Here is a 15,914-nt window from a genome sequence, read left to right as displayed (position 1 = left end):
GGGACTGGGCTCAGGATATCCAACCCCAGATTCTCCCCTGAACAATAAGCTGTTCCATGTCTGCAGAGCTGCAAACGTGAGAAGCACCATCATCATCTGTGTCTAGGGCCCAGTCCACTTGGCTCTCAGCCCACCCCTTTCCTGCAGCTCTGGGATAAAACACACAAAGCTCTTAAGCCCCTGGCCAGAGAGCAGATTCTGTCCCCAACCCCACCCCCCTGCACACACTCCAGGTCACTCAATTCCAGGGAAGAGCAGGGACTTAGGGGGCAAAAACCAGGGGAAAGTAGGTCACAGCAGGAGGATGGTAATCCCTTTGATGGCTGGCCAACACAATCGAGCCCCTGCTCCTGGAAGCAGCCTGCTCCTGGCCACGCACCAAGAGTGGCTCTAGGAAGACTTTTGGGGTTTGGAGCCCCAGCACCATCCCTCCAAATAGTATGCTCAGGTTAAGAGGGCTGCCCCAAGAAGACATCCTCCATACTGAAGTCATTCTCAGTCCAAGCTTTTGCTGACTGTAACACTTCCTATGCAGGATTTAGCAATTCTGTTTTTCACTCCACACACTCCCACAAGTACACTCTTTATACCCAGCCTTAGGCTGGTTGCTAGAGACACAAAGAGGACACTTGGGGAATCCAGAGTGGGGAATTCTGACCTAGACCCAGACAGTAACAAGCCAGTGAACCAGTGTTATCTGTACAGAGACAGAAGAAAGCCCAGGAGCTGTGTGGACCTGAAGGAGGCTTCTGATTCAGCATGGAGTCAGGGTTAGGGAGGCGGTAGGTGATACTGAACAAGAAGTAGGAGTTCACCAGGAGGAAATGAGGAAGGTTATTCTGAGCACAGAGAATAGATGTACAAAGAATAAAAGGCTGGCCTTTCCTTCTGGAAGATACTGGTGGTCAAAGGGGGTGGATCTGGGTTTTTTTCCTGAACCTTCTCCTTCAGGTGATGTGAGATGGGTAAGGAATGGCTGAGAGAGAAGTGGGGATAAAAATACAGGTGAGGGCTTCCCTGGTGGTGCAGTGGTTGAGAATCTGCCTGCCAATGCAGGGGACACGGGTTCGAGCCCTGGTCTGGGAGGATCCCACATGCCGCGGAGCAACTAAGCCCGTGCGCCACAACTACTGAGCCTGCGCGTCTGGAGCCTGTGCTCCGCAACAAGAGAGGCCGCGATAGTGAGAGGCCCGCGCACCGCGATGAAGAGTGGCCCCTGCTTGCCGCAACTGGAGAAAGCCCTCGCACAGAAACGAAGACCCAACACAGTCATAAATAAATAAATAAATAATTAAAAAAAAAAAAAAAATACAGGTGAATGAAGTACAGGAGAAAAGACAGGGCAGAGAGTGAGTTAACTGAGGCATCTTAGCTAACTGGAATCAGAGGGTGTTTGAGAAGCGTTGCTGAAGTAGGGCTCCTACATGATAAAGTAGGGTGGAGGTCTCTGGAGGCACCTGTCACCCTGGAGCCTAATCAAGGGTCCTATCAGGCCTGATTCTGTCCTAGGGCCAACAACCTCCCAGCATGGACTTTAGTGCAAACCTGGCCTGCCAAGTTCTGGACTCCCACCCCTCCTCCCCTCCCAGCTGATTGCCTGGGCCCCTCTTGTAAAGCCCTCTCCAACTCAGCCCCACTTCTCCTCCACCACTTGTAAGTCCTGCATCCTTACCTCCTATCACCCTCTATTATGGTCCTTCTCTGACACCTCCCCTTAACCCAAGGACTGAGTAGGTAGATCACTCCTCTGTGCTACTACAGAGGGGGAGTTGAAGGAGTAGACTGAATAAACTGTCCTATATATAAACATAGCTGGCTTACATAGGGCCTTATAGACAATGAAAAGGAGTTTAATATCAGGATCAGTTTTTCAATTTAGAAAATGGAGAATAAAGTGGAGGGAGTGAGAGTAGAAGCCAGTGAGGAGGCCATGGCAGTGCCCACACAAGTCGTGAGGTGGTGGCTTGGAAGAGGGTCCTGGCAGGGACAGTAGATGACTGATCAATAGAGGGTCTCACCCTGAGGCCTCCTCCTTCCCTCAGGATTCTGCCCGGTCTGATTCTTGCTCTTTTTCTCCACCATGATGAACTGGGGCTCCTCACATATCACACACTCATCTGTGCTTCCAGAAAGCCTTCTGGGATTGTTCTGACCTCACACTGCACACCTCTTCTCAAAGAACAAGCTTGTGGAGAGCATGAGGCCAGAGGAACCCTCATTGTGACCCCAATTTCTGCAGCTCCAGGTCACCTCAAGTACTTGAATGTAGACTCCAATGGGGGCTCCCCACCTTCTGGAACAGGCTCCCCTCAGATGAATCAGGACCACAGAGAAGGAGAGGAAAGGGTACTTAATCTGAACTGTCTTGAAGGCTAAGGTGGTAGTTCAGCAGAGGGAGGAGGAGGTGAGATGGTCAGGAGCCTGGAAACTGGAAAGAACCTGGGGAGGGGGGTGGACTGGCTGAGGGTGGGGGTGGGGACACTCTATCACCTCACATGGCCCCTAGGGACCAGGACAGGAGGGGCAGGTAGGGCTAGGAATGCCAGCCCGGGAGAACAGAGAAAGATGTGCATTCCCGCACATCTTGGGTCACCACCAGCAGTCCTGGAACCTGCTGGCAATGGAAAGCTCTGCATTGCCCCTGGGAAATGAGTGTTTGTGAAGAGAAAGACTGAGTCCCCTATGGTGGCCTTCAGCCCGCCCATCTCATCCTGGGGAGCAGCTTCTTGAGGCCTCCACCCCAGCCAGGTGGGCCACAGTGGAAAGAAAGGAAGGAGCTTGGTACAAATATAAATACCTTTAATGAAAGCCGAGCGCTTTCTGAGGCGCCACGACGGCAGCCACCAGGGCAGGGCTGGAGGCGGGGGGCACTGCTACCCGGCCAGACCGGCTAGGCCAGAGGACCCAGGAGGCAGGCGAGCGCCAGAGCAGCCGCCAGCAGAGGGGGCTCGGGGCCCAGAGTGGGTGCTGGCGCTGTCGCCCGCAGCGTCTCCTGGTTGGTCTCTGGGCCCGCCCCGCGCTCCTGAAGGCGCACAGGGGTGCCGCACAGAGTGTGCAAGTTATCTGGGTGTGGGGCCCGGCGAGCTTCTTGCTGTAGTGACTCCCACACGGCGGCGGCCTCCTCGGGACAGCCCAACAGGACTCGCGAGGCACAGGTGTGGAAATCATTCCAAGACCTGTCAAGGGTGTGGGGTTAGGGGAATTAGGTGGGGCAGGGGGCTTTGGAATGGGAGGGAAGAGGTTCAGACCCCAAGGGTGTGGGGTTGGGCTGCTGCCCTCACGCCTGCCCGTACCTGCAGACGCTCTCCAGCTCACCTCCGCGGCCCATGCCGTCCCCCAAGCGGATGAGACACTCGGCAAAGCCCTGGTATATGGTGTCACAGCGGCCTGGGCCCGCTGTGGTTGCTGCCAGGGGAGATACAAGGACTGGGGGTGGGGGTGGAGAATAGTTGATAGGATAAGGCGGTGCGCCCTCACCATCCCCCCCACCCCCGCTGCCAAACCCCAGGGGTTTGTTTACCAGGGAGCGTTCTGGGGATGTGACTCAACGTGAAAGGGGTGCCCCAGGGAACTAAGGGGCACATCTGGGGACCACCTGCCTCTGCCCCCTTCTAGGCAGACCTGGACAGGATAGGTGGGGATGGGGGAAGGAGAAGCCTCGTTCCAGGGGTTGGCTCTTCTTCCGAGCTTCTGGGTCCCAGGTCAGGTGAGAATGGTCCACATGAAGGAGTATGGACATGGTGAAGGGAGGCAGGGCCCCTGGCAACGTCCAGTTTCTCTGCAGCCTAGACAATCTTTGTTTGGCCTTTCCATCCCCTCCCCAGAGACAGGTGTTTTCTGATGGGTAGGGCAGAATAGAGGGGGTTGGGATTCAGGTTCGACCCTAAGAGAGGACCTCAGAGATCCCACGGTTGGTCTGGGAGTCCTGCAAGAGGTCAAGTCTCCCCTTATCAGGATGGGGACTGTGGAATTTGTGGGTTCTTCCCTCCGAAACTAGGGTTCAGTTCCCACCCTCACTTTACATCCTGAAGCCACTGGCACACATTCCCTCCCTGGAGCCCTCTCACCTCCTCTCCACCCTGACTCTCAGCGCTCAGGAAGGCTGTGCCTCAGCTCCCACACAACCTACACCCAGCCTGGGGAGGGGGTGCGCGGACTGGGCTGGGTCCAGCACGCCGGCACTCACCAAGGGGCGGCAGCAGCAGCAGCAACAGCCCCAGTACACAGGGCGGTTGCCAGCGGTGACAGAAGCGGCAGCACATCATCCCCCCCGGGCTGGGAGCCTAGTGCCAGAGCTAGCAGCTTGGAGTGCAGCCCTTCGGCCCAGCCCCCAGAAGGAGGAACTGTGATTGGATGGGGGGTGAGGGTGGAGCTCAAACCAGCCAGCAGCCCCGCCCCCAGTTCAGATAGGCAAAGGAGAAGGGAGGGACTCCAGAGAGGAGAACCCAGGGGCACGGGGTGGTGCTGAGCTGATCCCAGGGCCCTTGCCTTCCCTCAGAGATAGAGAGCGGAGATCTGGGAAGGCAGTTGGGCAGATGAGGGTGGGTATCCAGGGCCCTGGGGTGGGTTGGCCTAGACAGAGCTCCAGGAGAGGGGGCAGGTAACAAAGGGCAGTTATCAAAGTCATGCCAAAGACATACGAAAAGCACACACATACTCCATTTTATTCCAAAAGCATTTAATTGAATTTCTCAATGTTTCTCAAAAACAAAAAGAACCAAATTGGTGGTAAAAAGGAGCATGGAAAATTCAACTAAAGTGGTGTCATAATCTCAGGGGTCATGCTCCAGGCATGGCAGAACCCAAGAAGGCACAATACCCACCCTGGGCCCAGCCTAAACCTGCTGGCTACCACAACCTATAGACCATAGCCAGTGCTATCCCCATCAAACACGCCAGAGGTGGGAGCCTGAGCAGGTAAAGGGCAGCCATGACCCTGCTTTGGCCTAGGCCTGTCTGCTGACCTTCAGTGCCACCCCATCCTGGGCAAGGCAGACTTAGCTAAGGGAGGCTGGGGGTCATAAGGCCGTGCAGCATGAGGCTGAGACGCCGGGCCGCTTTGCCAAGTGAGTTGTGTGGCTCCGCCTGCAGGAACTGGAAGAGCTTCTGGCGCACCTGGGCCATGACAGAGCCCATGTGGTCCCGAGTGATGGGGTCACTGTGGTCCAGGTGCATCACAGCCTCTTCCAGGTAGCTGGGGGTTTAGGAAAAGAACAGGCTACAGGTGGCCTCCAGCAGAGATGAGTGCCCCCTGGTGGCAATGAGGCCCAGAGGCTGATAATGGAGGCCTCAAAGCCTGAGAGGGTGGGGGCAGAGGGGATTGGTGGAGAAAATTAAGGAGGGGAGTCAGGCAGAAGTGGGAGTCTCTGCCTTGAACTGCTCCCGCCCTTCACCACAGCCCTAGTCCCTGACTATGCCCACTCACCTGAGCTTGAGGTCAGTTCGAGTGCCAAGGTCAGAGGCCAGTTGCTGGATGAGTGAAAGGAGTACAGGCTGGGAGAGGGGGCAAGGTGGCTGCCCAAAAACCTGGCCTGGGTCCACAGTTTCACACACGTACAGCACCAGGTTCAGGTCGGCAGCTGTCAGGGCCTGAGTAGAGAAAAGAGTTAATAGCTAATGTCAGGATGGAATGCCTGCTTGTCGGCTATGTGGCCTGGGAGAGGATGACCAGAGTAGGGCATCCTGAGGGGGATGCTTTGGGGCCCAGAGAGAGCACTGTAGGGCTGTGTTGTTACTCTAGGGAATCAGGAAATGTTTCCTGAGAAGGGTGGTTCTGAAACAAGGTAGACTGAGGTAGGAAGAAAGGGATCTAGGGTCCAGACAGAGGGAAAAGCAAGGGAAATGCCCCGGAGGCCAAAGAGAACCAAAAAGAGTCTGCTGAGGCCAGACCACCCGAAGCCTGATGGGTAGAGTGGAATGTATGATGTGTGGGCCTTGTCAGGAGACTCCTGACTCTATCTGGGCTTAGTGCCCGGCTTACCTGCTGGAAAGCCTGATTGAGGTGGCCCTGCTGCAGCAGCTGCAGGATATGGGCTTGCTGGGCTTGGCAGTCGAGGTGGGTGGCAGGGACAGGTGTGCCAGCGGCTGAGCGCATGGCCTGCATGATGCTAGAGGTGACGGCAGCCTGCTGCTCCTTGAGTGCCACACTCACCTCACCCTTAACAATGCGCTGCACCTGTGCTAAAATTGCCTCTTGCAGGCTGCAAAGGCAAGTGAGGGAGATGAGGCTAACAGGCAGTTGGGTCTGGCCCTTTCCAAACCCACCACCTAGCTCAGTGCCCTGCCCACACACCTGCCCACAGCCACGTGCAGCTGGTGCTGCACCTCAGCCCGAACACTGCTGGACACGGTAGCCGCCATCTGCTCAGTGGCCCCCTGCAGTGTGCTGACCAGGCCCCGCAGCTGGGCCAGCACGGGCTCCCGCGCCTCCTGTTCTCGTGCCTTTCGGCTCTTCATGTGGCTCTCCAGCTGCTGCAAGTCTGCGAAGTGACCATGGGGGCCATGAGAGGGATGGTAGGGAGAAGATGATAGCCCTTCCCCTCTTGGGGCATATGACCCTACTCACATTCCTGCGTGCCCAGTCGGAAGCTATCATTGATCTGCTGGAACATGGCCTGGCAGCTCTTCTCGAAGGCGGGCAGTACCACGCTCTGGAAGGCTTCACGGTAGGCGGCCTGCATTGGCCCCTGTAACGTGTCTGCGGCTGCTCGGGCAATGGCATCTGTTAAGTTCTGGGGGTGGAAGAAGGGGCTGAGTTGAAAGCTGAGCCCAAGCCCACCAACCACCAACCTCCCTCATCTTGGGCCCCACAGCACCTTGGACTTCAGCAGCTTGGAGATATTCTCTTTCATGCTACCCTCCACGGCTGTGAGTTTGGTGGCCACTGAGTTACTCAGTTGGCCTGCCACGGGCTCCAGACTCCTAGACACACCTGGGACAGGATGAGGAGGGAAAGGTAGAGCCATGAGAGGAAGCTTGACAGGTAGGGGACCCCACTCCCATCTGGCCCACCCAGAAAAAGTCTCCATGCAAAACTCACATGGAGGAACCGTCTTCTTGATCTCATCCCGTATGCTGCGCTCCAGCCGCCCAGCCACAGCTGAAGATAGTGCTTGGGACAGCTGTTGCGTCAGCTGCTCCTGCAGCTGCCCACCACGCTGCTGTCCCTCGGCCAGTGCCCGCTCCAGTCGCCGCTCTGCATTGTAGCTAAGGAACAGGGCTGCAGCAGGTCCCATATCCCTTCCTGGGCCAAGAATGCTGCTGCCACCCCATGCTGCGCCACTGCCCACAAGGATACGCTCCTGCTCGTGCCGTGACTCTAGGGCACGTTCTACGTGGCCCGTGACAGTGCTCTGCAGGCCTTCAAGTTGGGTGCACAGACGCTGTAGCAGCTCTTCTTGGCTGTGCCGAAGCTGCGCCAGCTCTCTCTGCTGTTGCCAAATTAGTGCTGGCCAGTCCTCAGGGGCCTCTGCCACCTGCCAGGAACACCAACAGTCACATGATGCCCACCCCGCCCATCCCCACACACCAGACCAGGGGAAGGCTTGGACCCTACCCCACCCCCCCTACAGGCAGGAGTCCCAGAAGCAGAAAGGGGTTTGCTCGCTCACCTGGTGCTCTGTGAGCCGGGATCCCACGGATGAATTCCTGCCATAGAGGAGAAGCGCCTCAGGCCATGTCAAGCAGGCAGCCTGAAGACCACCCCTCTCCCTGGCCCCAGGACCCCTCCTACCCGTCATCCTTTTTGCCCTTTCGCTTGAGCTTGGGTGAGGCCCGAGGGGATCCTTTAGTCTTCCAGTCCTTGGCAGGAAGACGTGGAGTGGGAACTCTGGTGCCAAAGCCCCCTGCAGCAGAGGCCAGGCTGGCCACCTCGTCATCGTGGTCACTGTGGGAAGGGCAAGGAGAGAAATAGGAACCTACCCACTTGTTGGCCCTCCCTGTGAGAGGAACGGTGCGGGGTGGTGCCTACCTTTGCTCGGCACTGGCGTCCTGACTGTCGTGTTGCTGCAGCAGGTGATAAGGTGGTCGGTGAAAGGCCAGGCTCTTGTGCTTTTCCTGGAGGCCATTCCGGGGGCTGGGGGGACAGGCCAACTCAGCAATGGATGATTCTATCTGAAGCCCCTACCATCAGCACATTTCCCCCCTCCTAAGCTCCTCACCTCTCTGCCAGGCTGCTGCAGGTCTCACGAGTAATGTCTGGTGCTGTAGGCCAGACCTGACTGTCAGGGGCCGTGGCCTCCTGGGTCAAGGCTGCCTCCAGGAGGGAAGGGGTACTATGCCGATCCCCATCCCCAGGGCCTCCATCCAGGCTAAGCTGGGGGCCAAGCTCGGGTCCCGGCCGGGGCCGTGGAGACAGCAGGTGTAGTGCTGAAGCAGCTGAGGCCATACTGTCCGGCTCCAGGCCCTCAGGAGCAGAGGAGCCAAAGCCACGGGACAGTGCCTCAGATGCGATCTCAGGTATATCCTGGGACAGGGCAGTGGAAGCTGAGGAGATAACATCGGGGGAGCGGGTGCGGCTGGGGGAAGCCTGGGGTAGCCCCAGGGGCTCCACTTCCTGCAGCTCCAGGGATAGTGTAGAGGCAGCAGTAGGCACCTGAGGTGGGCCAAAGGTGGGAACTTAGGTGGTGGGAAGTAGGAGTAAAAGGAGTACAGAGACGAAGCACTGGTGTGTGTAGTGATGAGAGATGGGACAATGGGGAAGGGGGAGGAAGGTCAAAAATGGCCGCAGCCCAGGAGGAGAGGAGGTGGGGATGGAAAGGCTGAGGATCTGCCCTCCAGGGACACCGGGGGCTGAAATACCCTCAGGGGAAACATGGACCACCTGAGGAAGAGCAGGACCAGAAGACAGGGTGCTGTGGGAGGAGACTGCCACCGGCCTTCCCACTCCCATATACCTGCTACACTGCACTTCACACACACCCACACACGCACCTGCCCGGGCCCTTTGGGAGGCAATTTGTCGGCCGGACTTGGGAGCAGGCCAGGCAGGAGGCTACGCGGGCTTGCCTGCAGGCTGCTGCTGCTGCTCATTGTCAGACTGCCATCCAGCTGTAGCTTGGGGCTCAAGGTCAGCTCCTCAGGTGGCCTGGTGGCAGGAAGGATGAAGTGTAAGCAGCCAGAGCCTGGCATCACCTGGCACCAGCCCCTGCCACGCCCTAACTCTGACCCTCATTTCACCTGGGCAAAGAGGGGTCCACGGCCGAAGTACTGCTCATGGCAGACACCGCTGTAAGAGAGGAACTGCTGCTGCTGCTGCTGCTGCTACTGGGAGACGCAGCGATCTGGGGAGATGCGGAGAACGAGGGCTGTGGCTGTGGGGGGCACTCCCAGGGCCTCCCTCCCTGCGCCCCACACTCCTCCCGCAGCATACCTGCTGCAGGGAGGTACTAGGTGTCATGAAGGCATCAGGTGTCATCAGCTTGGGCTTGGTCTCACTGCTCAGACTGAGGAAGTCGGCAGGTGCAGGCAGCTCCACGATGCGTCGGAGGTCAGGCTGGGAGCCGTGAGTGGCCGATCCCAGGCCCTCAGAAGCCAGTTCTGGTCGAGACTCTCCAAATGCTGTGGGAATAGCTGCCACTTGAGTCAGATTTCAGACCCCAGTCAGAACCTGCTTTCCTCTCACCCCCAACTCACCAAAGTCCTCATGGGCAGGGTGTGTGGGGAGCGGGGCCACCACGTCAGGGTTCAGCTGTGGTTGGAAACGGATCTGTACATCTTGCAATGCCCTGCAGGGAGAGCAGGGGGAGAATATGAGAGTCAGTGTCAGCAGGGTAGGGAGGGGCACAGACAGGGCACAGGCGGGCCTCCCCAGCACACTCACTTAGTGTGCACACAAAAGAGCTTGATGAGCACACCGGCTGCAGACTCCATGGCACCAACTCCGTGGGTCCCATCTGCAAGGACAATGTGGACAACTAAGCCCCTGGCCCTCTGTGCCTCAGCACTCCCCTACATCCCAACACACATCCCTGACCCTGAGGAGCTCACCAGCCCCTAGGCTGTCATTCTCCTCCTCGGCTGGCAGCACCTCAGTGTGCCGCAGCCGGCAGCGACTCACAACCTGGATACCGAAGCTCAGCACAGGGTGGGTGAGCAGGAACTCAGAGATGGAGCTGAAGCAGGCACGGCCCTCCTCCTGGTTCTGCAGCAGTTCCATCACGTAGAGGACCTGCACAGGAAGCGAGTTCACAGCTGAGCTCAGGGGCTGGGAAGCTGTGGATGTGCCACACACACCCTTGTCCTCCCTGATGCTATCAGCTCTGCCCAGAGTGTCCCCACTGCAGCCCACCTTCCGTTGCACATCGCTGAGAATCAGGTATTCTGCTGAGAGGTCCAGGCAAACCTTGAGGCTGGGGGGCACACTCACTGAGCTGAAGATATCTGGGGAGAAGCTGGAGGGGGGCGCCACGAAGCAGGATGAATGAGACTGAGAGGGTAGAAGGAACCCAACCCTGCCCCTGCCCAGCCCCACAGCCCCTGCTTACCGAATGGTCTGCAGGCAGGTCCAGGACACCGTGCACCACATCTTTAGCTCCCGATTCTGGTCAGCGCCAGTAATGAGGAACCTCCAGAAAGGGACCCTGCAAAGCAACAAGGCACTGAGTGGCTGGCTGGGCCCCTGCTGGGAGCCCAAAGTCCAGCCCACCACCCTCCTACCTGCCCACTCACTCACTCAGGATCCTGTTTCTTGTGGTTGTCACAGAACAGGAGGCAGGAGAGGGGCCTCCCATCGTGAGGCTTCCACTCGTGCAAACACCTGCAGGCAGGTATATGAGTGGCCTGAGTGGGTGATCTGATCTCCTACCTGGGGGAGCCCAGGCCCTCAGGCTCCGCCTTACCTTGGCTCATCCTGCCCCTCAATGTAAATCTGCCAGAACTTGACGAAGCCATCATGACTTGCGGTAGCCAGGACAGTCCCATCAGGTGAGAGGGCCCCTTCACTTAGGCACTGGGAAGAACCCAAAAAGCCTTGCTTTGCCACCTGACTAGAGGTGGGAGCAAGTCCTCCTCAGGTGAGGATGGCAGTGAGCTAGGCTGACCCAAAGCGGATCTGCATGTTTGTATGAAAGACAATTAATGGGGGCGGGGTGCTGTAGAGAAGACCAGATCCATGGGGTGCATGGTTAGGTGTGAGCGCTACAGGAGACGGGTCCCTCTGTGCTCCAAGTTCCCATGGCAGAGTGCTAGAAAGCTATCTGGGCAGCTGTGGGAACAGGGAATAGATGAGGGACATAAAGCGGTGGGGAGAGGAGGGCAGGAAAGGCAGTCAGTTGCAGGCTTACTGTGCTGTGGCCTTTTACCACGATGAAGCCCTGCTTGATCTGGCTGACATCCACGGGCCAGGTGCTGTGGTTGGAGCGGAGCATGTCCAGGTCCCATACCTCAGCCTGGCAGGTACAGGGAGGTGAGCGTTCAGCCCATGACTACACCATTGCTACTTGGTCCCCTCCTCTCCCCCCATGCCCAGCCCCCTCACCCGGTCCTCATGCAACAGGGCCACCGTTGGGCTGCCCTCCTCACAGCAGTCCTCACTCTCTTCGGGGATGAAGGGGCACCAGATGATCCTGCGGAAGTGGTTCAGTGGAGTGCCCTCTGGCTGTCGGATATGGACCAAGATCTCTTCTCTGAGCAGGGTGTTAAGGGCTAGGCAGGTGGATAATGAGGTATGTCTGGCAGACCCAGCTCCGCCCACTTTTCTTCAGTCCCCCATCCCACCCTGGGAAAGGATACTGAATTTTGCCATTAACCAGGGCCAAGCGCCACACAAACAGGTTGCCTGCCTCATCCAGGCAGGCCAGCTGTGGGGAATTGAGGTGTGCAAAGGCCAGATCAGCCACGCTGCCTGTGAAGCCTTTGAGCAGGGTCCTCTCTGAAGTGCTGACACTGATCACCCGTACCATCGCTGAGCCGTTGTTGGCAGCTAGAATCAGGAGAGCGGTAGGCCATGAATAAGTATCTAGGCCCAGGCAGCAGCAGAGAAGCCCTGCCCTTGCCTGCCTCTCTGCCACTACCAGTCTCAAGCTCTGTTTTCTCACTCGGCTCCAGAAGGCCTGGCAGAGCTGGGACCAGCACAGACAAGCCTTCCATTATACCTCTACGGTCTGAGTGGGCTGAGTGACCGGACAGTAGAGCTGCATCTCTGGGGCTACTAGCAGAACACCTCCCTCCTCCGTACTGTGCCTACTCACCCCGAATAGCATAGGCCAAGAAAGAGTTGGACACAGCAATCAGGTTGCCATAGTAGTATTTCTGCTCCCAGTCATACTTGGCGACGGGCTGGATTTTCACCTGAGAACCAAGAGTGAGGAAGGTCATAGAAGTCGAGGGCTGGGGCAGCTTTCCTGGAGCTGAGGTAGCCCCCAGCATGCCTGGGGACAGTAGAGGCCATATGCGCAGGCCCAGCCACCCATTCACAACTCTTGGGGCCAGATTCCCACAGAGAATGGCAGCCAACCCTGGCTTCCTGAGACTGGGATACACTACCTGTCTGTCAGGATAGTCCCCAATGGTACTGGCAGCATGGAATGGGGGAGGGACAGCCTAAGTGTGCCCCATCCATTATACATGCCATGATATCCTGGTGCCCACCTTGTTGCTCCCCCGTGCCTTGCTCGAGATGCTAGAGTCACTGCTGGCCACAATCTCCACCTCCTTGGCCAAAATCCCGATGCAGGTGGAACTGTCGTCTCCTAAGAGGCAGCTGTGGGGAGGGGTGCACAGCGTGACTCTTGTCCACCCAAAGTCTCGATAGGCAGGGTTGGGGGGAGAAGATACAGACACTCTGGTGAAAGTGTAAAGTCCCAGATGCCCAACTCTGCCTGGTTCACTGGTCCCCAAACCTACAGCTTCCCTTGCTCACCTCCCTCCTTGGGAATGGCCCTACTTCCATGCTAAACCAGGTGCCCAAACTTCAGATCCAGGCCAGGCCCTTGAGCTTGTCGTTGCCCCTCATCCTAGTGCAAACTCAGTGTGGTTAAGTGTTCCACCCCAGGTCATCTAGTGGGGAAGGAGCAGAGGCTGCTGGACCCTCTCCCCTCACCTTATGCCTTTAGTTCACAAATGCCTCAAAGACCCCATCACCACCACTGCCATCTCCCAGACACTCACATGACCTGCTTTTCCTGCAGGTTAATAGGTGGCATGGCTCGGAGACCAGGCTTGTTTGTTGAAGTACCATCACCTGAGCAGAGGGGGTCTGGGACCAGGAGCCCATTGAGATCTCCATTGTAGGCATTAGATGGTCGCTGGCTCTCTGCACTGGGACCTAGAGACAGAAAGGGCCACTCTGATGAAGTTATTCCACCTGCCCACTGGCCTCTCCTCCTGCAGAGCTTCATTCAAGAACCATGAGGTGCTCTAGGAACACTCAACAAAGCTTGTCAGTGGGGAGGAGGGCCCTTTGTTCAACCTTTATTCCATAAACACTGATGGTGAACCCAATGCATGCTAGGACCAAGGATGAGCATGAGGCTCTTCTACCTGGAGGAAGGGTATAAGAATGCTCTGAGTCCAATTAATACTCATGCCTGGGTCAGTACAGAGGGACTCTGTGTACTTGAAGGAGGGCATGGGAAGGGTCAGGACAGACTTTACAGAGGAGGTGCCATCAGAGCCAGCGTGGCTAGAACACACAAACATGGGAAGGATGGAGGGAAAACAAGGCTACAGAGGTCTTAGGTATGAGGCTGGGGTGCTTAGATTTTCCCTGTGGTAATGAGAGCCACAAAAGTTTTAAATGGGAAAGTGACATGATCTGCTATGGCCAGAGGACTGACTGCTCTAAAGTAGCATGCAGGATAGTTGAGAATCCAGGTGAGAGATACCAGGGCCTACACCAAAGTAGTGGAGGGGTTGGAGAAGAGAGGGTGGGCTTCTAAGGCATGGAAAGACATGATAAGATGTGGAAATAAGAAAGAAAGGAGACTGCCTGACACGGAAATGGCTCAGAAGAAGCCACCCTGGAGAAATGGACATGAAGGAGTTGGACAAAGAGTAGAGAAATTATGGGGTAGGGTGTGTAATCAGGAAAGACAGCCTTTCAGTTGTTTACCATTGGCTGTGTTTCAAGCACCCTCATAGGTTCAGACACTACTCCAAAACTCCCAGGTAGCAAGGAGAGTAGGGCCTCATATTCAAGGAATATGACAAGTTTCTAGTCACAAAACAGCCTGCGGTCTCACATCGTCCTCCAGTGAGAGGAGACAAGCAAGGGCTACTTGGCAAACAGGGGAATCAAGTACCCATCAATAAGCAAAGAGTTAAGAGGAAAGACTACAGGCCACCTCACTTGCATCAGAGCCACCTTAGCTGCTCAGGGGTAAGCTGACCACTCTCCCTTCCAGGCAGGCTACCATGAGGACAAACAAACAAGCTACATGTTACCCATGCCAGGCTCTACCAAACCTTTGTGAAGACTAGTCTGCTAGCAGCTAATAAGCATGAGAGGGCCAGGCCAAGCTCATGCGTCCAGGGAGCACATACTCCAGGCCTGGGGAAAAGGGCTTGGTGGTTCCAGGCAGCAGATAGATTTTCTCAGAGATTAGAGGTTAGCTAAACCCAGGAGTGAGCACCAGTGCCTGCTTCCAAAGGGAGCCAGTTTGGACCTTCCAGCAGGTTTCAGAACAGGGTCTGAGGAAACACCAATTCTCAGCTCTGACCGCTGCACATCCACACCACCATTACCAGCCATTCTCTCAACCACTACAACATTTCACAGGTCCCTGAACCTGCCATGAAACTTTGGTACTTTCACATATGCTATTTCCTCTTTGCAGAATGTCTTTCCTGACACCCAAGCCCCTCTCCATATTACAAGACCTAGCCTAAACACTGCTCTTCTCTCGGATCTGTTCTCAGGCATTCTCCAGCCCCCACCCCACCCACCCTATCCCCATCACAGTGCCAAACACTTATCTCTTTCAATGAGAAGAGCATTATATTACACCTTGTTAGCTCTGTGTCCTAGGAGCTCACTGAGGGCAGGAGCAGCTCTGAGGTACCACTGCAAACCCAAGAAAAGTTTAAACGAATCGACGTAAACTAGGGCTTGCAGATGTTTGTAGCCTAATCCAATCAGGACTGTGCAGTCTGTGATTTGCCTTAATCCCAAAGAGGACACAGAATTGGGGTTGGTCACCTTCCTCCTGAAAATCAGTTTCAGAACTGCATGTCTAGAGTCTGTATTCCAGAAGGAAGGGCAAGTTGCATAGGGAGATCAGCGGCTCTTCAGCACAGCGCCTAGGTCTAGACCCAGAACTCCGCATACAGAGCCCAGACTAGGCCTCTGAACTGTGGCAAAAGGGTAGGGAACCCGGGCCAGTTCCAGGAACACTAGAGACGTTGCGGCCAGGACACCTGGTGGGCTCTGCGAACTCAGAGAAGGTGCCTCACCTTCAGCCGAGACGCTGAAGGACGAGGCAGAACGGCCCGGCTCCGGGATGGGGAAGGATCGCACCCAGGGGTCTGCGCCCTTCAGCAAGCACGCTCAGGGATCTGCCGCTCCGACCCTCGTCTGCCCTCACCAGCCGGGAGGATGCAGAGCCGGTCCTGAGTGACCCAAGGGCCATGAGGGTGGCCGAGGCCCGCATCGCCCTTCTGCCCGCTCACCAAGGACCCACCCCCACCGTTCCGGCTCACCCCCCGCGGGCCGGTCCAGCTTGAGGATGTCCCGCAGGTGCTGCGTGGCGTCCTCGATGTCGATGCTCGCGCAGGAGGAGGCCATGGGCCCAGCCGCGGGCGCCCGGGTCCGCACCGCGTTCGTTCGCCGCCGCCGCGCGCCGTCCAGCTGAGCACGGCCCCGCCAGGACCAGACAGTGGGACCAGTCACTACACTCGGTCCAATCTAAGCTCGCAAACCGCCGCCCGCGCCGCGTTCCCTGAGCCCCGCCAACCCCACCAACCGCCTCCACTTCCGG

At 57.1% G+C, this 15,914-nt stretch overlaps 2 protein-coding genes across 6 annotated transcripts; both read right to left on the bottom strand.

Moving 5' to 3' along the window:
• Positions 1–2,812: 2,812 nt before the first annotated feature.
• On the bottom strand, positions 2,813–4,595 carry NRN1L (neuritin 1 like). The gene is made up of 3 exons (XM_059904497.1): positions 4,187–4,595; positions 3,294–3,426; positions 2,813–3,176 (listed from the first exon to the last, which is right to left on the bottom strand). Exons 1-3 carry the CDS (start codon positions 4,263–4,265, stop codon positions 2,891–2,893), a joined length of 498 nt encoding a protein of 165 aa, XP_059760480.1. The 5' UTR covers positions 4,266–4,595; the 3' UTR covers positions 2,813–2,890.
• A 66-nt stretch (positions 4,596–4,661) lies between these two features.
• Positions 4,662–15,902, bottom strand: EDC4 (enhancer of mRNA decapping 4). 5 transcript variants are annotated; one of them, XM_059904493.1, is made up of 29 exons: positions 15,637–15,902; positions 13,108–13,264; positions 12,589–12,700; positions 12,189–12,288; positions 11,731–11,920; positions 11,477–11,624; positions 11,283–11,387; positions 10,839–10,948; positions 10,673–10,756; positions 10,485–10,580; positions 10,289–10,391; positions 9,988–10,168; positions 9,821–9,893; positions 9,634–9,725; positions 9,371–9,570; positions 9,178–9,281; positions 8,932–9,085; positions 8,160–8,593; positions 7,970–8,074; positions 7,733–7,885; positions 7,611–7,647; positions 7,298–7,475; positions 7,040–7,195; positions 6,816–6,931; positions 6,566–6,731; positions 6,293–6,479; positions 5,981–6,200; positions 5,426–5,589; positions 4,662–5,194 (listed from the first exon to the last, which is right to left on the bottom strand). In XM_059904493.1, the coding sequence occupies exons 1-29, from the start codon at positions 15,719–15,721 to the stop codon at positions 5,002–5,004; spliced, it is 4,203 nt and encodes a 1,400-aa protein (XP_059760476.1). In that variant the 5' UTR covers positions 15,722–15,902; the 3' UTR covers positions 4,662–5,001. The 5 variants fall into 5 exon arrangements, with proteins under 5 accessions (XP_059760476.1, XP_059760478.1, XP_059760474.1 ...); XM_059904495.1 differs by having other exon boundaries at positions 9,371–9,558; XM_059904494.1 differs by having other exon boundaries at positions 5,141–5,218.
• Between the last annotated feature and the right edge of the window lie 12 nt (positions 15,903–15,914).

The sequence above is a fragment of the Balaenoptera ricei genome, chromosome 19 (assembly GCF_028023285.1).
Source record: "Balaenoptera ricei isolate mBalRic1 chromosome 19, mBalRic1.hap2, whole genome shotgun sequence".
NCBI lineage: Eukaryota > Metazoa > Chordata > Mammalia > Artiodactyla > Balaenopteridae > Balaenoptera > Balaenoptera ricei.
This window is presented reverse-complemented; position numbering and strand designations above follow the sequence as displayed.